Source organism: Rhizoctonia solani, chromosome 7 (assembly GCF_016906535.1).
Source record: "Rhizoctonia solani chromosome 7, complete sequence".
NCBI lineage: Eukaryota > Fungi > Basidiomycota > Agaricomycetes > Cantharellales > Ceratobasidiaceae > Rhizoctonia > Rhizoctonia solani.
Window position 1 is genome coordinate 1,721,584 of NC_057376.1, and position 22,133 is coordinate 1,743,716.

The 22,133-nt window shown below is 46.8% G+C and overlaps 6 protein-coding genes across 6 annotated transcripts; 2 read left to right on the top strand and 4 right to left on the bottom strand.

Moving 5' to 3' along the window:
- Nucleotides 1–678: 678 nt before the first annotated feature.
- On the top strand, nucleotides 679–2,392 carry RhiXN_06722 (cation efflux family protein; the record flags this gene model as incomplete). Its single annotated transcript, XM_043326538.1, has 3 exons — nucleotides 679–1,246; nucleotides 1,297–1,811; nucleotides 1,868–2,392. 3 exons carry the CDS (start codon nucleotides 679–681, stop codon nucleotides 2,390–2,392), a joined length of 1,608 nt encoding a protein of 535 aa, XP_043181970.1.
- A 1,404-nt stretch (nucleotides 2,393–3,796) lies between these two features.
- RhiXN_06723 (uncharacterized protein) lies at nucleotides 3,797–6,314 on the bottom strand (the record flags this gene model as incomplete). Its single annotated transcript, XM_043326539.1, has 16 exons — nucleotides 3,797–3,859; nucleotides 3,918–4,001; nucleotides 4,061–4,333; nucleotides 4,389–4,414; nucleotides 4,468–4,684; nucleotides 4,739–5,043; nucleotides 5,103–5,131; nucleotides 5,250–5,334; nucleotides 5,390–5,454; nucleotides 5,505–5,539; nucleotides 5,590–5,646; nucleotides 5,705–5,729; nucleotides 5,786–5,829; nucleotides 5,881–5,906; nucleotides 5,960–6,104; nucleotides 6,183–6,314. The coding sequence occupies 16 exons, from the start codon at nucleotides 6,312–6,314 to the stop codon at nucleotides 3,797–3,799; spliced, it is 1,611 nt and encodes a 536-aa protein (XP_043181971.1).
- Nucleotides 6,315–7,871: 1,557 nt separating this feature from the next.
- Nucleotides 7,872–10,880, bottom strand: RhiXN_06724 (low temperature requirement protein LtrA; the record flags this gene model as incomplete). Its single annotated transcript, XM_043326540.1, has 17 exons — nucleotides 7,872–7,956; nucleotides 7,985–8,041; nucleotides 8,092–8,245; nucleotides 8,355–8,412; nucleotides 8,469–8,522; nucleotides 8,582–8,665; nucleotides 8,719–8,991; nucleotides 9,048–9,073; nucleotides 9,253–9,340; nucleotides 9,393–9,697; nucleotides 9,750–9,778; nucleotides 9,828–9,978; nucleotides 10,031–10,095; nucleotides 10,146–10,370; nucleotides 10,426–10,469; nucleotides 10,520–10,757; nucleotides 10,816–10,880. The coding sequence occupies 17 exons, from the start codon at nucleotides 10,878–10,880 to the stop codon at nucleotides 7,872–7,874; spliced, it is 2,001 nt and encodes a 666-aa protein (XP_043181972.1).
- Nucleotides 10,881–11,446: 566 nt separating this feature from the next.
- RhiXN_06725 (ClC voltage-gated chloride channel protein) lies at nucleotides 11,447–14,752 on the top strand (the record flags this gene model as incomplete). The annotated part of the gene is made up of 18 exons (XM_043326541.1): nucleotides 11,447–11,529; nucleotides 11,579–11,604; nucleotides 11,666–11,833; nucleotides 11,888–12,096; nucleotides 12,155–12,249; nucleotides 12,456–12,472; nucleotides 12,532–12,623; nucleotides 12,676–12,753; nucleotides 12,803–12,910; nucleotides 12,962–13,179; nucleotides 13,239–13,412; nucleotides 13,475–13,573; nucleotides 13,622–13,703; nucleotides 13,754–13,880; nucleotides 13,931–13,996; nucleotides 14,047–14,154; nucleotides 14,207–14,477; nucleotides 14,530–14,752. 18 exons carry the CDS (start codon nucleotides 11,447–11,449, stop codon nucleotides 14,750–14,752), a joined length of 2,244 nt encoding a protein of 747 aa, XP_043181973.1.
- A 1,549-nt stretch (nucleotides 14,753–16,301) lies between these two features.
- On the bottom strand, nucleotides 16,302–16,903 carry RhiXN_06726 (ADP-ribosylation factor family; the record flags this gene model as incomplete). The annotated part of the gene is made up of 4 exons (XM_043326542.1): nucleotides 16,302–16,314; nucleotides 16,361–16,420; nucleotides 16,478–16,703; nucleotides 16,768–16,903. The coding sequence occupies 4 exons, from the start codon at nucleotides 16,901–16,903 to the stop codon at nucleotides 16,302–16,304; spliced, it is 435 nt and encodes a 144-aa protein (XP_043181974.1).
- A 492-nt stretch (nucleotides 16,904–17,395) lies between these two features.
- RhiXN_06727 (pyridoxamine 5'-phosphate oxidase family protein) lies at nucleotides 17,396–19,681 on the bottom strand (the record flags this gene model as incomplete). The annotated part of the gene is made up of 10 exons (XM_043326543.1): nucleotides 17,396–17,473; nucleotides 17,519–17,696; nucleotides 17,791–17,909; nucleotides 17,964–18,402; nucleotides 18,896–18,903; nucleotides 18,929–19,045; nucleotides 19,099–19,192; nucleotides 19,244–19,424; nucleotides 19,472–19,567; nucleotides 19,618–19,681. The coding sequence occupies 10 exons, from the start codon at nucleotides 19,679–19,681 to the stop codon at nucleotides 17,396–17,398; spliced, it is 1,374 nt and encodes a 457-aa protein (XP_043181975.1).
- Between the last annotated feature and the right edge of the window lie 2,452 nt (nucleotides 19,682–22,133).

Consider the following 22,133-nt stretch of genomic DNA (forward strand, 5'->3'; position numbering starts at 1 on the left):
GTTCTGAGAGTATGGAACCGTCGATATCGGTAATAGTTTGGATATTAAAGAAGGGAAATACCATCCGACTCGAAGTCGCAGCTCGTACCCTCGCAACCCCTGCGCAGCGCGAACCTGGACAGCCGCGGAACAAACACATTCTTTCCTACTGGTCAGTTGGATACACAATCGAAGCCAATTTGCTGAAGCTGCGGGTAGTTGTAGCTCATTACTGCGGACCTTGGGTGGGTATATGAAATGAACGCCAAGAACGATGGTATGATGTCATCAAAATTACAAAAATAAATACAATATAGGTGAGTAGATTATGCCTCTTCAAGCCTGTGCTGACTGATATGTCCCATAAAAGGCGAAAACAGGACACGAAAGCGAGCTTACTCACAAGTCGTGTTCGGATAAATGGAGAAGCCTGGGAATGACTATATGGATACAGGATTCGTGAGAACAAATGGGCTTAAGAGAGAGTCGGTACCGCGTAGAGCCGAAGATGAAACACAGGCCGGTGGTAGGCGGGGAGAGTATAAGTAGCTTTTGCTCTCTCCCTCGATTTTCCCAGGGCGGACCTGACTGTAGCAGGCGATCCAGAGTTCGACATAGATAGAACATAGTATTCGAAGTGAGGAGAGTTCCGGCGCTGTTTTCTTTGCATTACCCGATTTACTCCCGAAGATTCAGGAGATGCGCGCCCAGGGACTACGGCATCTGCAGCCAAATTCGAGCGGTCTACGACTAGCCACGTCGTCGCTACAGCCTTGTTCTCATACTGCTCCCCCACGGCCTTCCCGACTGCGGAACACTAGTCCTGCACTATATAACCGCTCGGGTCACACCGCCACAGTATCTTCTCCTCTATCGTCCACGACACTCGCGCCCTGCTACACGCTCCCGAGACGGCCGTCTACATACTCGGCTAACCACGTCCGCGCCGCATCTCGAACCGGACACGTGAACAACAATACGGACACCTACGTGTCACCCAGATTTAGATTCACAGGCGCGCTCTATTCTCCCCCTGTCCGTGCCTTTTACCACCACGCACGGAAACCACACACTCTCTCGTTTCAAATTATGGAATCCTCAGCTACTCTCACCCAGCGTCGTGGTCACGCAAACAAGGCCGAGGAGCATGACCACCACCATGATCACGACGACCACTCTCACTCTCATGGGCTCTTTCATTCCCATTCACACTCCCATGCACACGGAGGAGAGGCAGGTGAAATCATGAAGGCTCTTTCCGGAGCAGGTTCGTTCTTTGTTTCTTCTATTTCCTCGCGACTAATCGATTCTCTGCAGGTGACGCAGGGAGCAGAATAACACTCATTGGTCTCGCATCCAATGTTGTCCTCTCGGCAACAAAGGGCATCGCAGGCGTATACTTGAACTCGGCAGCCCTCGTCGCCGACGCAGCCCATTCCCTTAGTGACCTGATGGGTGACTTTGTCACACTCGCGTGCTGGAAAATATCCCGCAAACCACCAACTGATGCATATCCCTACGGATACGGCAAGTTCGAGACACTAGGAACAACAGTCGTCTCGTTGATTCTTGTCGGAGGCGCTGCTGCTATCGGCTTACATTCCTATACCATGTTGCTGGACGCATTGACACCAACAGTAGCGACCATTCAACCCGGGCCGATGCACGATTTCTTGCAATTTTTAGTAGGGACCAAAGAGAGCGTTGGCGAAGTCTTGTCTCATACTCACGGACATGCTCATATCGACGAATCCGCCGCTTTGGATCCCAACGCAGCATGGTTTGCACTGGCCAGTGTAGTCGTTAAAGAGTGGAACTATAGGGCTACCAAGGTAACGTATCTCATTCTTCACTCTCGTAACCAAGCTAATACAACCGTCGATCGCAGGCCGTAGCAGACGAAATGAAATCCCCCGTCCTGCTTGCAAACGCCTACCACCACCGCTCAGACGCCTACTCATCCCTCGTCACCCTCCTCGCCATCATCGGCACATGGGCAGTCCCCACTCTCCCCCTCGACCCGCTAGGCGGAATGCTGGTCTCCCTCTTGATCCTCCAACAAGGCGTCTCGCTCTGTTATTCCGCCTTTGGCGACTTTACAGACGCCGGCGTCTCACCTTCTACACGCAAAGAACTCTCTTCTCTCCTGGACCACCTGGTCGAACCGAGGAGCTTGTTGGGAATCAGGAATGTACGCGCTGTCAGGAGCGGCAGCCTCATGTTTGTCGATTTGACCGCGGACGTCCCGGCCGGGATGACCGTGCTCGATGCGCACGACGTTGAGAAGCGGGTCAGGGACGCGATTATGCAAGGGCGCAGCGAGGTCAAAGAAGTCCGTGTCCATTTGCATGCTGTTGAAGAGGGCCAGTCAGTGAATGGAAACGCCAACGGAAAGAGCGACTTGCCTTGTTAAGCCCCGGTTGGGGTTTTGTTTTGTTTTATTACTTGGAGACGATTATTCTTGGACGCCCCCCCCCCCGCTCGGTCTGGATAGACGAGTTTGGTATTTCCACCTCCTCTGCATGTTACAACTATTGTATTTATACTGCAGCTCTTTTTTGTTATTTTAGAAGTTTAAAATGTGTTTTGCTTTCGTTCCTGGATTATGAAATCAAATTGCTCGATTGGTGGCTATGATCGTTATAGCCACACTGTCGATCGAGTAGATGGTATACGGAGGAACTTGACACGAATGTTGATTTATTTTCTGGCGATAGAGAAAACTAGCGTCTATGGACACGCTCAATTTTCGAGGTCGCCCACCCACCCAATACCCTTGGTTTCGTTTCGTTTCTGTCCATGCGTCAATACCTTGAAATGTGTAATTTCCTGCACATGTCAAATGGTCCCGACCATGTGGGGGCAATACTATGATATCATCGCTTATGCCCAAACTGCCCGTTGTCCCAGAAACAACTAGCAGAGACAGACTCTCACATGATCACTACCTTGCGTCGGCCCCAAGTACCGCGTACCGAATAGTCCAGCCATGAATCGGTTCTTTTGAACTATGTGACTGTTACATCGCACTGGCACGTAATGCGTATATATGTATGTGACTCGTATCTCAAAACAGGTATCGTAACAGGAAACTTGACTCGTGTATCCCAGACCCATGAAACGCAAAAAAGAGTATTTGATTCGCGTACGTATTCTTGTAGCTACTCGATTTATTACCTAGTGAAGCTCCTTTGTACGTGAGGTTGAGAAATCGCCTTTCTCGAGTACCAAACGGACGCATATACCAAAGCCTTACGAGGATAACATCACTGGATCAGCCATGAAAAGCAGAGCGACAAGTATCAGCCACGCCTACCGTATCAACTATGAATTGAATCCCATAAGCTAGTGCGATGGTAGGGAGAACCCAAGTTCTAGTCGCAGTAATTAGCACTATGGATCTGGATTGAGGAAGAGGAGAGGGGGTTAAAGTCCACTCACGTGTCGACCCAATTAAACACTGCAGCGCGCTTGGCAAGTTCCTCATCGCCCCACACCATCCAGTGTTGAATCTCCCCAAGATTTAGCAATAAAAGCAAGACCATACTACCGCCCATTGCGTAACGGCTGAAAATCGATGCCCATTGGAATCGGTCTGACAAAAAAAGGGGGGGAGGGGGTCAGTGATCCAGAGCCCAGGACTACAAAGATAGATCAAGCGCAAACCTCTTGGCCACGATTGTATAAGATTCAGACTCGCAAGCGTTATAAACGTGACACCACACATGGCCATGATGTAACGTGCATTAATCAAGCTGGACGAAATGAGTTCTTCGACAATCTAGGGTAAATTGTCAGTTTTCAGTCATCAGAGATATCAAGCACTACGCGCCTTCCCATAGTGAGGAGCAGTCCCATTCTCCAGTGACGCATGGAGGTCCTAGAACCAGTTGTAGTCAGCCAATCATTCATCAATTACTAGACTCGGCGTGAACTACCTCTAGCGTAAAATTATAATCATACTGATAGCTATCAATCACTTTATAAGTCTCCTCGGAAATAGTGCCATTGTCCATAAACGTCTGTAAAATGGGACCACTCCAATCAATGCCGGTATAATTCGTTCAGGGGATGGGCTTACCAGGTAAGAAGTCAAGGTAGTTGAAAGTAAGACCCTGAAAAGCCAGACCCCAAAACTGGGATCTATTGCATTAGGATCCGTGCTATTGACCGCAGTGGAATTGCTGTATAGCGCCTCTAGTCTCGCGAATTCATCCTCCCATGAAAGTCCTGCCTGTAGAAGCAAGGGGCGCATTATTTGATCTACTTGCTCAATGCCTGCACCCTCGCCCATGTCAGATTCCAGTGTTCCCATTATTTTGGTCATAAGGTGGGTACTAGTGCTGAAAAAGCTCTGATGTGAATTGCTGCGTTAGGTTTCAGTATGTTTTACAACAAAAGGTGCTTACTGAAAGCAAAAGCTGGTTTTTGACACCTGCAATAGGATACTCAGTGATATGCGACAATTAAACTAGTGGGGATGCAAACCTTCTAACAGTAGAATAACACTCAGCAACCATGGAAGATGCACCATCACCCAGGCGGCACGACGGCGGATGTTTCCAAGTGGAGCCACACCCTCAAAATATAGATAAACCAGGAAAAATATGATAAATGCACAGCAAACAACCCCCGTCCCAGTAGGGGCACCAAAACCCGGCGCTTGCAAAATTGCGTAGAAGGTCCCAGATATAGCATTTATTCCCTGTTATATGCGCATGATAAATGTCAACTCAAAAGTGTGAATGAAAAGTCCTACCTCTCCTATTATGATTGTAGTAATGTCACACAACCGCGAAGCAATGGATCCATGCGCACGAAGGCGAATGCCCTGGTTAATTTCTAGTTGGGCTCGGATAACATGTGCAATCATTTCGACCAGTATGGCAACTCCCCAGAGAGCATATTTGATTTTTGCACCGTAAGGCTCAGTTCCCGCTTTGTTCAAGGTAATTGAAAAAGAACCAAACATGAGCCCAGTGGAAATGATCAGTCCTATGGGTATGATAAGCAGTCGACGGGGGAACCGGCCTTGATTGGATGTGAGCTTGGCGTATATCAAGACTATCGACAGTGAGTCAAGCATGGACGAATCAACTAATAGATAAATAGCGACGACCTACCTCGCAAGTGTTGCAATAGCAGAAGACCGCTACATAGTTGTCAGCCATACCGTTCGAATCTGGTCCCTAAGGTTATATTTACCGACTAAGGGCAACCACAAATGTGATTACTCGGATGGATACTTTGTAAGTCTTTCTGCCTTGTACCTTTCCAGTTCAATGGTCATAATATCGTACACGTGTAGTTCACTAGACCCAGGAGAGTGCAGAATGTAGTTTGAGATATCAAATCCTAGAGCTATTGGTGAGGCCTTTTTATCTCTATTACATAGCTTGGTTGAACGCACCCCTCGTAGTTGCGGCAAGTGCACCAAACACGAGTAATTGTAAGAATATAAACAGTAGATGGAACCTATGTGTTGTGAGCATAGATGTATTCATTAACCGCAGCAAGTATCTTACCAATCGTTCGAGTAGAAGTCGATGTTATATAGTGCCTGAAAAGTATCAGCATGAGGATGGGAAGGTAGATATGTATTATACGCACTTGGGAAACCCACATCCACCATGCCACTATAAAAAAGACAACGTATGAAACCGAGTCCTGAGAGTAGGGTAAATGCTCGTCGAGTCTTAAGGTTACGAGGCTGGCTGTTACCTACCCATGGTTCTCTAAACTGGTTGTTCCTAAAAGTCGAATCAAATCAAATCGATAATGACGCGGAGAGACCCAGAGAACTAACGAGGTTAAACTTGAGAAGGTAGCGGTCCACGCGAGGTCATAGAACTAAGAGACTGATGTCAGTCAACGAGACGGAAACACATTCAGTTTACTGACCAAGTTCAACCACCCCGGGATCTGTTCTCCCCACTGAATATCATGATTCTTTTTGTTCTCGACTAGCTCTTCCCGCTACTTCCATCGGTGCTCGGGAGCTTCTGTAGGTCTTCCAGTCCGGGTGAGCCAGCTTGAGCGGCTGGAGCCCTATCGAGGACCTCGGATTGCCTTCGGGGACTGATGAAATATTGACGAAGGGATTGAGTGAAAGAGGGCGACGTTGTCTAAGTCGGTGCTCCCATAACGTGGGACTGGAAAAGTCAGCACTACCAGAAACCCAAATTGAACCAATAATGGCTCACTTGTGGTCGGGATTTGGCGGCGTTCTGACGTGCTCGAAGAGGTTGATCGTTGACTTGGCATCCTAAGCTGCAGTGGGGAGGGGGGGGGGGAGATGCTCCAAGCTTAGAGGGTGCCGGTTTCCTAGGGCCCATACTTATGAGCCTACATAAAATCCAGGACAAGAATATTGCACTATTCGCCCAATAGAAATTCAGCTAAAGATCAACAGTTTGGGAGTTCTATCAAACCTGAGGCTGAGCCTGAAAAGAGGTTAGTGGGCGGTAATCAGCTCGGGTGAATCGAGTCATCCCTGAGGATACCCACTAAACGAACTCTAGATTTTCTCCGGAGATAGTGGACATATCTTCTTAGGGTCTCGGGGCCGCCCCATCCATGCGTACAGCTTCCTGTATTAGAAAAACAACGTCTTGTTGCGTCTTAATAAGGAAGTTTAAGTCTCCAAGCATACCTAGGAGCTCAGGAGACAAGTCCGATCTCCAGTAAAATTTCCAGTTTTGCTCATAGGTGGCAGGGAACCGAGGTTCCAGCAAGCTTGTACGACTCGCCTGCATATATTGGAGCAGGGTGCAAGCTAGAGGCAGCCCGAATATTATTATTTGATATAACGTAAATATCTTCATAGATTAAGTTCATGTGAGCATCGGAGTTGGACGCGTTGACGTTGATAGCCCCTGCACCCTACCATCTATATATGTAAATACTTCCAAAACAAGTAGAACTGGTTAGAGCATCAGCGTCGGGCGCCAACTGTGGCACTTCTGCATTTACATGGCCCCGCATTAGCCTCATCGAATAGGCGCCGAGCAACGGATTGTTCACCTCCGGAGTCAACCGCGCCTTTCAACACCTATTAACTCTATACGCACCTCGGGACAAGTGATCGCCGGCTCGCGCCAAGGACTAGCCAAGTATTTACGCGTTCTAAACTTGGAGTGATAATTGAAATAAATTTGAGGGTAGCATCCAACTAAGGGCGATGCTGGCATAAGTAGTACATAGTTATTGACCGGTATTCCTGGATCAGATAATAGGTGAAGGTATAACGCTGCAAGGGTCAACATGACGCTGTCTACCTATCGCTACTCTTTTCGGGTAGCTACATTTCAGTATTGGTGAATCAAATATATATGAGCAGACTGGGTTTTAGATAATAAAGAACAGAGTTAAGGTAGCATTTAGTGAGGCAACTTTACTAAATACGGCTGACAAAGACATGGTTGTTTAATTACAAGGATCTGTGGTACAGTGTTGTTGACGGAGATTATGAATGCCGAGTGGCTGTGTTTCTGCTTGGTGCCATCTACAACTGTGGTCACGACTTCAAGGCACTATTGCAATGGCCGACGAGTTTATCTTTCTGGATCTGATTGCGTTACGCGGGTCCTCCCAGCTCTGCATTTCGAGCAACCAATATCACGCCAATTTATCTCAGTCTGTGCTGTATGTTTAGGTTCTAATAGACATAAGTTGGAAAACCATCTGTCGCTGGTCAATCCAGAAGTGTTTTAACGGAAAGCCACGGCCCCGGGACACCATCTGAGTTTCCCATACTACTACAGCCCCATCTATCAGGAGTTGTCACGGACCATTAGAGCATTGATTCGCGATGAGTAGACACAATATTACTTAAACCCAAAAGAAAGAAAAGAGATACTGTTAGTGTTGCTGTTCTTGGAGGAAGTTTCCGTCTACTTCTCCTGACTGGCAACCTTTCTCGAATGCCACACAGCTGCATAGACCAAGGCCTGTAGTTTGATCCCGTAAGTTCTTCGTCTGAAAACGCCATTAGGATTTTACTTACATTATCGATGATGAATGAATCGCGTACGCCAGTGCCAGCGTAGGAAGGACGCAAGTGCTGAAATTGGTTTCAGCACAGGTGAAACACAGAGGAAACAAAGGGCATACGCATCAATCCATTTGAACACTCCCGCACGACGAGAAAGTTGCTGTTCGTTCCATCCTACATAAGCTTGGACGGATCCAATGTTAAGGAACAGAAGCAGTATCATGCATACACCCATTGTGTAACGACTGAAGACTGAAGCCCAGTGGAATCGGTCTGTAGAGATGTAAAATGAGCTCAGCTCATAATCCAAATGACCCAAACTTGCCTCTTGGCCAAGCTTGAATGAGATTAAGGCTCGCTAAGAAAATGAAGGTGGTTCCACACATTGCCATAATGTAGCGAGCGTTTCCAATACTGGGCTCTACCAATGCTTCCTGTATCTATGCGGGATATGTCAACCATAGTCTAGTACGCACAAAAGCTAACTTGAACCAACCTGTCCAAAGTGAGGGAGTTGAGGAGGGTTGGTGGCCTTCGATACCTTGAGATCCTGTATAGCAGATTGAGTAGTGTCAGATTGGGCTAATCATGAATGTGGTTGTTCCTTACTTCCAGAGTGAAGTTGTAATCGGTCTGGTAACTTCTAATCGTTGAATAAACCGTTTCGGGGATCGTGTCGTTCTCCATATAGTTCTGATGTATATCAACGGTTAGCTCTGCGTCGAATAAATACATTTATTACGAACCAAATATGTGTTGAGTGTGGCTGAAAGCTGAATCCTCAAGTACCAAACTTGCGTGATCTCGTCACCGAAAGCCGTGGCGGTTTCGTTAGGAAGACTGGCATACTGGCTAAAATTCGAGCTGATCATGTCATCGAGCTTAGAATATTCCCGATCAAAAGACAAGCCAGCTTGTAACAACAAGGGGCGCATCGTGGCATTTAGCTGAGCCTCGTCTGCGATCTTTATCGATTTTGAGATGCCTAACATGATATAGTCGACCGAATTCAGGAAGTTCTATCACAAAGCGAGAGTGAGCAGTGTGTCGATGGGATAGCAGCTTTGCTACTCACTACAAGCAGAAGCTGGTTCTTTACGCCTATCGGTAAACGTGTCAGCTCTGAGGGTAGAGATTGGAATAAAACTTGCCTTCGAGGAGTAGTATAACACTCAAGAGCCAAGGAAGATGCATCATAATGTAAGCCGCACGGCGTCGGACCGACTTGAGGGGGGCAGCCCCCTCAAAGTATAAGTATGTAAGGAAAAACACAATTATACCGCAACAGATAACAGAGCTACCAGTCGGTACACTGATTCCAGGAGCTTGCTCGATTGCATAGAATGTACCTGCAATCGCGTTCATGCCCTCCAGAGAAATTTAGTTTGATTTGAATAAACTAAGCTCAGGATCAGCTCACCTCTCCGAGTATAATGGTCGTAATGTCCGACAACCGGCCTGTAATTGATCCATGGGACCGCAGTCGAATGCCTCGATTAAGATCCAGTTGAAATCTGATAATGTGGGCAACCATCTCGACCAGCACAGCAGATCCCCAGCACGCGTATTTAATTTTCGCTCCATACGGTTCTGTTCCCTTGGGAGCTATAGTAGTCAGGAATGCTGTGACGAATAGTCCAGTTGATATGACCAGGGTAGCCGGAACAATGAACAGCTGGCGAGGAAGGCGATTGGCCTTGGCGGTGATTTTGGCGTATATGACAACTGTGATAGACGGTATTAGGCACAAGATGAAAACAAGAATCAAAGCACCAACCCCTCAGATGTTGGATGAGAAGAAATACGCTGGTAGCTCGTATTAGATATATGTGACTGTTCGAAGGAAATAACTTACCGACTCATGGCTAGAACGAAAGTGATGACCCGAAGAGATATCTTTGTGAGGCGTTCGGTTGAATATCTTTCTGGATTGATCGTTATGATATCGTATGTCTCCAATTCTGAACTACCAGGAGACCGTAGAATGTAGTTTCTAACATCATACCCTAAATATGTAGTGTAAACGCTCATGACAAATATATCGTTCTGCATACTTACCTCGTGTGGTTGCAGCCAGAGCACCGAAAATAAGCAATTGCAGGAACGTAAAAATCAAATGGAACCTGAACGCTGGTCAACAAAGTTCGCTGAATGTATGCGATGTGGACGGTACCAGTCATCAGTGTAGAAGTCGACGTTGTAAGCCACCTGTGAGGTTTCAGTGATCGAGCTGAAAATCGTGAGTTGATGAGTATCACCTGTGATACCCATAGCCACCATGCCGTTATGAAAAATGCAATATATGAAACGGAATCCTATAAACGTGTTTGTGGTAAGTTTGAAGGCGAGGGGCGCGTCGTTTAAGGATCCTACCCATGGTTCCCTGAACTTGTTGTTTCTGATTGAGATAGGTTAGATATCGAATAATCATGTTCTGGCGTAGAGTAACTTACGAGGTCAAACTGGAGAACGTGGCGGTCCATGCCAGGTCAAAGAACTAATAAATAAGTCAATTGACTAGAAGTATGTTTATCCGAAGTCACATACCAGGTTTAGCCAAGATGGTACTTGTTCGCCCCATTCCATGTCCCAATTACTCTTCAACTTTACGGGTTCCTCGGGGGGATCTCCCGCTTCGACCTCCTCGAATTTAGTTGGCTCGCTCTGAATAACTGGAGAGGAAGTGATCACAGTGTTTCCATAGTCACCATCAGGCACACTTTTCTCGAACGGGTTGCGCGAGATTGGGCGCCTCTGCCGTAGACGATGCTCCCATAGCGTAGGACTGGAGAATCCAAGTGGTTAATGCTCGTGGTATTCAAATAAAGGCCGAAAACGCGTACTTATCATTTGGATTTGGCGGTGATTTAACGTGGAGAAACAAACTGGAGCGTCTTCTGTGGGTCATGAAGGTCGTGAACTGAGAAAGCGAGCTAGCGCCTGGGGGGGATTATATGTTGACCGCCACACTTCGCCAAGGGTGCCCATCGCCGCGTGTTCTTGACCAAAACACCGGATTTTTTAGAGCCGACGCGAATATGGTTAGGAGCAGATAAGGAGCCTGATTGCTTTTCCCCGAAGCAGTCCAGGAATCACACAAGCTTTATGCAACTCGTAATATTTGACTCAATAGGCTTAACATAAGGGTAATAAGTAGGAATCTTGGCCAGGGCTTTATAGTGACTTGGTGGCCGCATTGAGCTACCACCATATCACTCCCCCAGGCGCAACTTCGTGAGGACGGCCATATGAATTCCTTGGGAATGGCTTCTGTGCCACCGTGCCTTTCTGAACCGAATATCGAGGATGGGGCCTATGTGTCAAGGTTAAGGCACGTGATCGCTTAGCCCAAGTTGGTTAACGTTATTTGACGAATTCGTACCACTAGCGCCTAAACAGCGGACCTCTTGTCAATCACCGAAACCAGTTACCTTCGCCGAAACTTTATGTTACTATTGTGTTGAGCTAGTCAGGATGGAAGGGATCCGGTTAGAAGATACTCCTCGCTCAGATGCCTTTCGGCAACTCCACGACGCAGAGGAACTAGAACAATTACGGTGCGCGGAAATATACTCACTCCCAGCCGTCTCTTACTATGGGCTCCAGGCGATACAAAGATTTTACCACTATTGGTTCGAATATAGGAAGAATTTTCAAGATGCCATACTAATATTCATCGTGTTTCTCTTCCAGATTGGATCCAAGACTCAATTCTCGAGCGTAATCGACGTCTAAGGACCTCGCGCGATATTCAGTCCTCACTTCGAGATGCACAGGGGGGTATCAATCCTCCATGGGCGAAGGCTCAAATACAAAAATTGATAGCTACCGGGCAAAGCTGGTTTGTTGTGAGCCTTGTAGGTAAGTGATTGCGGTTGTCTGATACTAGCGTCTTGACCTCAATGGCGAATCCAGGCGCGTGCATTGGGATGAATGCTGCCCTTATATCTATCATTACGGAATGGCTTTCCGACTTGAAGATGGGTTATTGTGTGGATGGGTGGTGGCTAAACCAGCAATTCTGCTGCTGGGAAATCGATGGGGAGGAAGAAAGTGCTTGCGCATCCTGGAGGCCATGGAGCGCGTATTCACCTGGTCGATACTTGGTCTATGTATTGCTAGCGGTGAGTAGAATACGGCAACACTCTACGCGTGTGATTCTATGTGATTGTCGATTTTCAGATGCTGTTTTCTCTTATCTCAGCGCATTTGGTCGACTCATTTGCAAAGTATGCTGCTGGGTCCGGAATCTCAGAGATAAAGTGTATCATTTCTGGGTTCGTCATGAAAGGATATTTGGGATTGTCAACGTTGATCATAAAAAGTCTCACACTGGTACGCTCCCTTCTTTCGACAAGGTGTATAGCTATTCAAATTGTTCATTAGCCCTAGTTATTGCATCGGGCCTCAACGTCGGGAAAGAGGGGCCTTCAGTTCATGTGGCATGCTGCGTAGGTAACGTGGTAGCACGAATGTTTAGTAGGTTCTCTCGCAGCCAAGGTATCTTCGTTCTGCTGCAGCAGTAAAATGCTCCGACTGACTCGAGCTATGATGGCAAGGGAAGATGCGTGAGATTTTGACGGCCGCATCTGCTGCTGGAGTCGCTGTCGCTTTCGGATCGCCAATCGGGGGCGTTATGTTTTCCATCGAGGTAGATTGTTTTCTTGCGCCCCATCGATTCATTCAACCACTAACACACACAGGAAATGAGTCACACATTTAGTATCAAGACCATGTGGCGTAGCTTCTTTTGTGCGCTTGCTGCGACTGGCACTCTTTCTGTCAGTGATCTTGGAACAATCTTCTAAACCATACTAAACAACATGATAGGCCATGAACCCGTTTCGAACTGGCAAATTGGTATTGTTCCAAGTGACCTATGATCGTGATTGGCACTTCTTTGAGATCATATTCTTTGTTATTATTGGTATCTTTGGGGTGAGTAATTAGGTTCTTGTGAATCGATGTTTGACTAAACCAAAATTTCAGGGTTTATACGGTGTTCTAGTTATCAAGTTCAATTTGCAAGTTGCCGCGTTCCGAAGAAAACATCTGGTTGGCTATGGGGTCGAAGAAGCTGTCTTCCTCGCGACAATCACAGCAATTGTCAGTTACTTTAACAGATTTTTGAGAATTGATATGTCCGAAAGCTTGGGTATTCTTTTTAAAGAATGCGAAGGAGGCGGTGATTACAACAATCTCTGCCAGTGAGTCAATTTCCGGTTTTACCAGCGTCTTCTGTCGTGTACTGATCAATCTCGACTAGATCTTGGGCTCAGTGGCCAATGGTCAACTCCTTATTCTTGGCAACTCTTGTTCGCACCGTCCTTGTAATTTTATCTTATGGATGCAAGGTTCCGGCGGGTATTTTCGTCCCATCAATGGCTATTGGCGCTACATTTGGTCGAATGATTGGCATTATTGTCAAAGCAATGTATACGTGGGTATTCTAGATTTCCTTGTGGTCTAGCTAGGAATTAGTACTGACCTTTTGGTTCAAAGAACATACCCCACCTCTTCTTTCTTTTCCTCCTGTCGCCCCGATATTCCATGCATCACACCTGGAACATATGCGCTCTTGGGCGCGGCAGCTGCATTAAGGTATGTTATATGAATCGATTCCTGAGTGGCACTAAATTCGCCGCTTAGTGGAATTATGCGGATTACCGTGACCGTAGTAGTTATCATGTTCGAATTAACTGGCGCGTTGACTTATATATTACCAACTATGGTGAGCATCTTGTAGTGCTAGCCGAGCCCCAGATGCTGATTCGTCCACAGATTGTGATTTTAGTGACAAAGGCAGTCGGTGATTGTTTTGGAGGTGCCCGCGGGATTGCCGACGAGATGATCCGCTTTAATGGTTACCCATACCTTGAACGTGATGAGCATTCCTTTAACATTCCGGGTAGGTCGCGCTTGATCATACGTTCAACTCACTTACAACGAACCGATCAGTGTCAGGTGTTATGCAAAGGGAGTTGCATACTATGTCTATCACTGGTATGACACTCCATGAAGTCGGTGAGGGGTTATATTCTTGGACAAATGTTCACGCCTAATCTATAACGTAGAGGAGAAGCTTGAACATACAACCGTCCAAGGATTCCCCATAGTAACCACGGACCCACAGAAAATATTGATAGGGTATATAGGCCGAACTGAGTTGCGCTATGCAATCGGTAATGTTGGTATATGCGTATATCTAACCAATCCTCACGTCCTTTCTGTTAGGCAAAGCTCGAAGAACGCGAGATATTCACCCGAGCACACTTTGTAATTTTGAGCCCCCTTCCATCGACGAGTCTCAGGCGCACGATGCCACCGTGGACACGGATGTCGTACGTGAATTAGCAGGTGTGGAAGAAGACGACCATGCGGGTATTACTCCCCTTGCTGCCTCAGCAGACATAATACAATTTGGTCCCTGGGTAAACCAGACCCCTCTATGTGTGGGACCCCAGCTCCCGCTTGAGATAGTTACGGATCTATTCAACAGAATGGGGTGAGCGGTTCAACGAGTTGTGTTTTGGCAAGTTAATTGACTGTTATTTTAGGCCACGAGTCATACTTGTTGAGCATCACGGAAGTCTGGCAGGGTTGATAACAGTCAAAGATGTACTTCGCTTTATGGCGTCTAGTGAGCATGCGCATTCAGCTACAGGGTCAGTTTGGGACAACCCTGGGGAACTCGATGCTTTGCTAGAGGAAGCTTGGCTGTGGGCAGGGAACCTTTGGCGATCGATATTAGCTACGAGTCGTCGCATTGTTCGACGATAAGCATAGCAAATGAATCGCATCCATTTTAGGCTGTTATGCGCATCACATCTATTTCGGCCATCTTATCTTATGGTGTGGGCGTGGTATATACATACTGCATCTTTCAGTCGGACTGAGCCATAGCTATAAGCTCCATACGAATGTACTGTAAGTATTGATAGGAACATTCATACTCCAGACTAAGAAGGAACCCCAAGGTATATAAGTAGCCCAAATATAATTGAGTTCTAGAAACTCCAATCGAAATCTCATGACATGTTGGTGACATACTAGTGGCACGATACATAGGTAGGGTAGAGGATAGGATCGGAATTTGGTCAGCTTGAGGTGTACGAGTATCACAAATCGAGTCACGAGATCTAGCAAGAACGCCAACTATCCCACCATCATGCTGCTCTACTGGGACTTGTTTATTATGATATCTGAGTATTTAAGGGAAGATCTTGATTCACTTTGCCATCTTTGCCTAGCCTGTCGGCACACGCACGCTGCAGCTACACAGGTTCTTTATAGGAATGTTATGCTACACCGACCTCGCGCTATCGAAATGTTTTGTACTGCAATACTGGAAGGCACAGTGGACCTCGTTCAATACCACAATATCTTTGGATTGGACCTGGGTATTACCATCGTCATCCTGAGGTTGTCTACCTAGTGTCTAGGCTTCGGAGACCTTGAATCTTCTTCCGAACTTGCGAGATTTGACATTTACTCCAACGGCCAAGTCATTTGGCGAGATTTATTCTGGACTACTCGAGTGTCCCTTCAAACTGAAATCTCTATCAGCACCTTACCACACTAACACATCCCTTGTTCAATTTTTGCAAACCCAACCGTCTATTGAGACCTTGAGCCTTTACGACCTAGACACAGAACCTCCTCGTGCACCCTTGATAGTAGAACACATTAATTGTATTGCTGCCCAAGGTACTTTCCTACCTAATCTTAAGTTCCTATCTGCCGACCCCAGGGTACTTTCAGCCTTGGTTGCGGGTAAACCTATTTCGCACGTAGAGATTAGCGTTGGGTCGCGCTTGTCAAGTGAACCGGAGGTTCTAAGACACTTGGTCGAAGCCCTCGCTCAAACTAGCGTTCCACTAATCTCGCTCAAACATAACTTAAGAACATGCGAATTCACCTTTGGGGACGAAGTTTTTGCGTCAACTCGGAACAACTCGTATCAAGTCTACGTTAGAAACACTCTCCGTGCGTCTTCCAATAGACATGAGACCCCTTTTTCTCGGACATGTAAGTCGGAGAACTGTTACGCATATTTAGCCACCATACTTATTGCATGTATAGACATCAACCACTTCCAGAGCGGTCGGAGCTCTTATATCTCGGACGCTCGGGAGCCAATTGGGTGGATTTACCGGCTTGAAAACCTTCGAGCTTTCCTTGGATGGTTTTACACTTGCAGATTCGTCACCACAAGAGATTTTGGGAGTGCTCAGTGATGCAAACAGGCTCACAACGTGGAAAACATATTGCAATACACTTGAACAGGTGTCATTATATAGTGTTGATCTGCATAATTGAACAAGGTTATTTAAGCACCTCCGCTAGACAAATCGTTAGTAGCCGAAGCCATAGCATGTAGTAACCTACCGAGGGCGAGCAGTTTGTACGCGTATGAATACCCAATCAATTGCATCCCGTATTCCATTCCTGAAGTTCTCAAACATCAGCTATACGCAGAGTTATATCCGCGATTCGCATACTTACCCCTCAAGTGCCGATATTCCCATCACATCCAGGCTCGAACCTCTATGGTCGTCGCCAACGATCACTCCATCCGAGGTATCCTCTCCATCTTCGGCACGTCGTGATTGCCACCATGCTTCATAACTGGCTCGTACATCATTGACAGACAAGCTGTTCGGCGCATCTTGCTTGTTGGCTAAAAGCAGGAGTGGAACGTCAAGGATTTGAGGATGTGCCAAGACAGTTTCTATAACCCAAGGGACAGAAGGATCGACCAAAGCATTAGGCCAGAATGCGCATTCCTAACGTACCAAAGACTTCCCATCCATCCCATAACCTATCGCGGTCTGCGGCATCAATCATATAAATGACTGCGTGGCAATCATCATAATACTTCGACCAAATCGTTCGAATGTCACGCTGCCCTCCTAGATCAAAGAACTTCATGGTGGCCGAGGGTAAAGTAATTTGGCCCACTTTGGGTCTTGAGTGAGTTGACGTCTTCTTGCATACGGTTCAACGTACTGTTTTGCCCAACAGTTGGTCCAATTTTATCGGGAGGAAGTCCGGTGTATTATTGTACAGAGACTTCGTCTTCTCAAGGAAAGTCTGGCAAAGAAGATATACATTACTGCCCCTCATCAGAATATGGATACATGTAGGAATCCGGTGGTTCGTACAGTTTTTCCGGCATTATCAAGCCCAAGTATCAGCACAGAAAATTCATCTTTCCGCGTTAAGTGGGCGTGCAGCCCCTTCAGCAGGTGGTACATGGCAAGCAAGCAGAGTTGGAGGCGATGTGGTAGCAAGGAACAGGGCGGCAAATCGTCACGTGAATGATCTGCCAATTTATAACAATATGCTTGAGGGGATCAGGCAGCCCCTCGCCCGCGTGCTCTGGGTATTCCCCCTCGAGTCGATGAACTGAGCTAGGGCGTGCTATCCTGCTCGAGGTGCCAGAAGTAGAAGAAGTCCCTCTTCCAGCTGCAGTTGTCCCAGCTGCTCCTCGTCCACGAGCTACTGGACTCAGTATCAATCGTTGGTACCAATTAAATCACCCACCTGTTCCACGAGTGACAGTGCCTCTATTCCCTCGTCCACGCGCGGTACTGGTTGATTTAGCAGCTCGTTCACGAGCTTCTTGCTCAGCAAGGACCCTCTCGGCCTCCTCTCGTTCTCTTTCTTCACGCTCCTGTCTCTCTCTTTCTTCTCTTTCTTTCCGCTCACGCTCCAATTTGGCCTGTTGCGCTATACGTTCTTGGATGTTTGCTCATCCTGTGTTTCCGCACAGATGCATATTAATACATTGCAACGCATGGTATAATTTCACTTACCGCTTCACCTCCGCGCCACTCTTCGTCAAATAAAGCTTGCTTGTTTGCTCCTGCTGATCGAGCATCCTCACATAGCGATCCAATATAGCATTAGTTCGCTCGACTTGTCGTTCCAGTCGCTGCAGTTCCAATACTCAATGTGCATCAACGCACGGTAAGGAGCGGATATTTACCTCAGTATTTGCATCTACTGCTTCTAAAGCACCGACGTAGTCTCCAAGTACTGAATTAATCTTCCGAAGCTGAAACAAAGCGGCGTGAAGTTGCTCCTCCCGTCTCTCAGCGGCAGTTCGCGAACGAGAGTACACAGATGGCGGGGGCGACTCGGGCATATTGCGCGTGTTCCTTTGTGGTGTACGAATCGACATTTCCCCTTCATCCAAAACGGATTCATTGCGTCTAGATGACCTTCCCAGTTGCGACAAGGTCATATCTCCGTCATCCTCTCCGTATTCCTCAGGCTCTTCGGGTTCGTCCTCGGGTTCCGGCATAACTCGTTTCGGAGCAGGAGTCTCGTTTAGCAATTGAAGCGGCGGATTCAGTTCATAATCATCTTCGTCATCGTCCCATTGGTTTCTCGATCCTTCGTTCTCTGCAGATGCCGGGCGTTCGCTAAGGATAGATCAGAAAGTGACAAGTCGTCACCGCCATGACCTGTACCTCTTCCACGAGGTGTGTCCGAGGGAAGCGATGATAAGTCAAATATAGATGGTATAGCGCCAGCCCAGGTATAACAAGGGAGGGTGATTCGGCTCGTTGATTATGGCGTGACATCGTGAATTGGGGCCAAGTGAGTCGTGTAAGCGCCGTTCCCGTTAATACAAAATTAACACGTGATCGTGTCTTGCTCTGACTGCTTTACCCATCATTACTCTAACACAGACCAGCTGCGGCCAAACTCAACTTTCACAACCCGAACATTTGTATCCTAGTTGTGAAAATTATCCACTATATGGTAACTCAAGTTATTAAATTCCTTGGTTTGAATACATATTAATGCTACATCTGCGGAGTCCAAAACAAGGCGTGTCATTTAGTGGTGTGAAGAAATGTGCAGTCCCTCGACAAGAGCGAGCTGAAGTGAAGCAATGTAAATGAGTTTTACAATATGGTCTAACATTTGTAAGCATTAACTCACTTCCTGAGGAGTTATGGTACGAAGTTCTCCGGGGGATGCGACTTTGCCAGTGATCGCGCTTGTAGCCACCTCAACGGCAGCACCAACCTTGGTACGGGTAGAATACCAGTATCGGATCTACTTTAGGTTAGACCGCGTATCAAGATTGGGATCAATCACAAGAAACGTACCTCAGTCGGAGTAATATCAATTAAACTAACTCTAGGATCCTCTGAGTCGCCCTTGTGAACGCCATCGCCCAGGTCCCCAAACCAGGCTGAGACGCTGTACTCGAGTCAGCTGCAGAGTAATCCCAGGACATGATCATCGACTTACAATGGGTTCCAGAGTTCTTTTGCACGCTTCTTGTCCTGAAGGACTTTGGCCGTTCCAGCAACGCTCACCCAGTGGTTCGAACCGGGGTCAAAGAAAGAGACATTGACATGTGGATCAGACTCCATTTCGTCAGTTTTATGGCTCTGGTTGTTGACGATAAAAGTAAAGTGCAGGCCATCCACTACTCGGGTTAGCACATATCCACTGGATGGAGAAGTGGTGACGTACAAGAGGCGGGCGCCATGGCTCTCGAGTGAAGTTCACCATTGGTGCCGCGAGTAGTGAGCATACCAGTCTTGGTGATGTCCAAAATCTCCTTCAGGCCTAATATACAGATATGAGGATGAGAAATAACCAACAATCGAGCTACGTACCATCAATCTTCTGCTGGGGGGTCAACTTGTCGTTGGTGGCCTTTTCAACGTATGGGTCAGACATATTTGTGTTGGTTTCGAATGTGAGTAGTAGTAGATTGGTGCTTCATTTACAGCCGACACAGGTCTTTATTTATACCCTAAGCCTCTCGATCGGTCGGTGGAATTGAACATGATCACTACGGTCATCGACTTCATACATGACGTCACGCCACCAACGCGAAGGTCCCTCGACGGGCGTTTGCGCCGCATCCCTAGGCTGACTAATGAAGCTTCCAATGCATCGAGGTCTACAGCCGCTGTCCGACCGCCACGGGTCGAGCCGCTACACACAGTATGACGCGTTGTGTCGTGGATGCCGGACCTTGGGGACAATATATGTGTTTCGTGACTGTATGCATCAATACAGAACCCTGATCGTTGTAACTCGTAATACGTACAGGGGGTGCAACCCGTCCTCTACTGAAAGCTCGATCCTGACTGGTGGGAGAGAAACTTTTATGGGTTAGTCGACATATAATTTGGATGATCTGTAACGCAACACATGGATCGCTCACCTGGGTATTCTTTACCGCCATGTGCCTACTTTCTGCCTCAAACATATTAGTGCCACCTGCCTACCTGGACCTGGGATTTCCTCAGCTTTCAATAATTTTTCTTCACTCGCCTTTTCAGAGAATCCCCAGCTAGAACAGCCTCATAGAGAGCAGGTCGGCTCTTGGGGATACAATATAAGAATACCTCAGAGATAGTTGTAAAGGAACCCAGCACCTTAATACATACACTCACGTCAACCACCATACTGTGATCAACCCCAAAGAAGAGTGGTATCGAATATCGATGGGACTAAGATCAATTAATAACACGGTAGACTGTAGATTTAAATATATCGTCCAAAATGTATGCACCCAGTGCAATGTCGTAGTCCAAAGTAAGATGGGATCACTGCTCGACCATCTAGAACTGGAGAATTAATTGATCAGATAGGTTATGGGAACGTCTTGCTTGGCTCGCTGGTACTCGACGGATCTACCCTTATTCACTTGATAATAAAAGTGACTGGTGTTGGCTTGACACTGACCCATTGTGTTCTTTGTGTGAAGCGCAGAAACCCCACCTTGCTATGAGATTATAAAGCACTAAAGTATTATCGTAACGGGTGCACGAACATCAACACAAAGAACCGATCAATATTAGCTGTTACTTACGACCAACAAACTTGAGAACATACTCGGGATCAGCTTGATCTCAGCTCTTCGCTAGTACCACCGACGGATGCTGCCCGAGGCAGGTATTACATCAAGTTGATGTCCGCTACGCTGGTGTGCGTCTTTAGTCGAGTACAGCAAGTGAGCAGCTCAACAATTAATTACTATTGCACTCTACCTTTTCAGCAAAATCACCCCCTGATAAGTTTATCATTTATAGTTAATACCAAGGCAAACGGATACAAAGTCTCAAGCCAAGAACAATAGCCTTTTGACTTTACCTGTTGTTAATCCAGCCCTCTGGAAAACATGTATCCCAATTTGCGAGCAAAATAAGTCTCTTGAGATACGTTGGGTCTTGATCCTGTCCCGGAGTACTCGCAGCAACACTCCCTCTTAGGGTCAGTGAAGAAATAGGTGCTAATCCGTAGCTTTACGTTAGTAAATTTGAGCTGGATGTGGCGTATCGTATCGGATAGGGCTTAGTGCCAGTCAATGAGCTCGTACCTACTTTCACCTTCTCTTCACTGAATGAATCAAAGAATTTATGTGAAGCAGCTACGACAGGCGCCAGCACGTTTCCAACAATCCTACAGGTTTTCGCTGAGAAATTGTCTTATCAGCAAACTTGACCCGAAACGGGGTGTAATAAAACATATTATAGATCTAGAAACCCCGACATAAGTTTGAGCCCTTGGATTTCGCCCGTAATCTTGGCTTTGCTATTGTGCATCACCGAATAGGCCTGAGACTTCGCCAGATAGTCCAATGGTCAGCACTATTTCAGATTTTAATGATAGGTCGAAATACATGATTGGGATCGATTCAAACGGACGAATCGCGTGGTCTCCTAATAGCAATAGAACACTCACTAGATAGACTTGCCATCCAAGTATTGATCATAGATGATCCTGATGACCACGTACTCTTCGTAGAAACTCAATCCACCTTGGCTATCCTGCAAGTCTAAATGTGTTGCGCCTATTTCGCCCCAGTGTTGGTCACTAACCCACATCATGCAGCCACCCAGCTGAAATTCAGCCAGGTACGCTATAGAAAGACATTCGTACTATAAAAGGCAATTGTTTTGCAAAATGCGAAAGCGGCAAGAGACAGTCAACAAGAAGCTTAACGGATGTCAACTTGACAAACTTAGAAGGTTCCTTGAGTACGGCACTCCTTATCTTCCTGACACCCCAGGTCGTCGACCAAGATGACCAAGACCTCCAGAAACCCAAAGAGATAGGTTCAGCCATTGGGAAATATTTGTACTTATTGTTCTGATCCCAGATTATTCCTTGATAGATA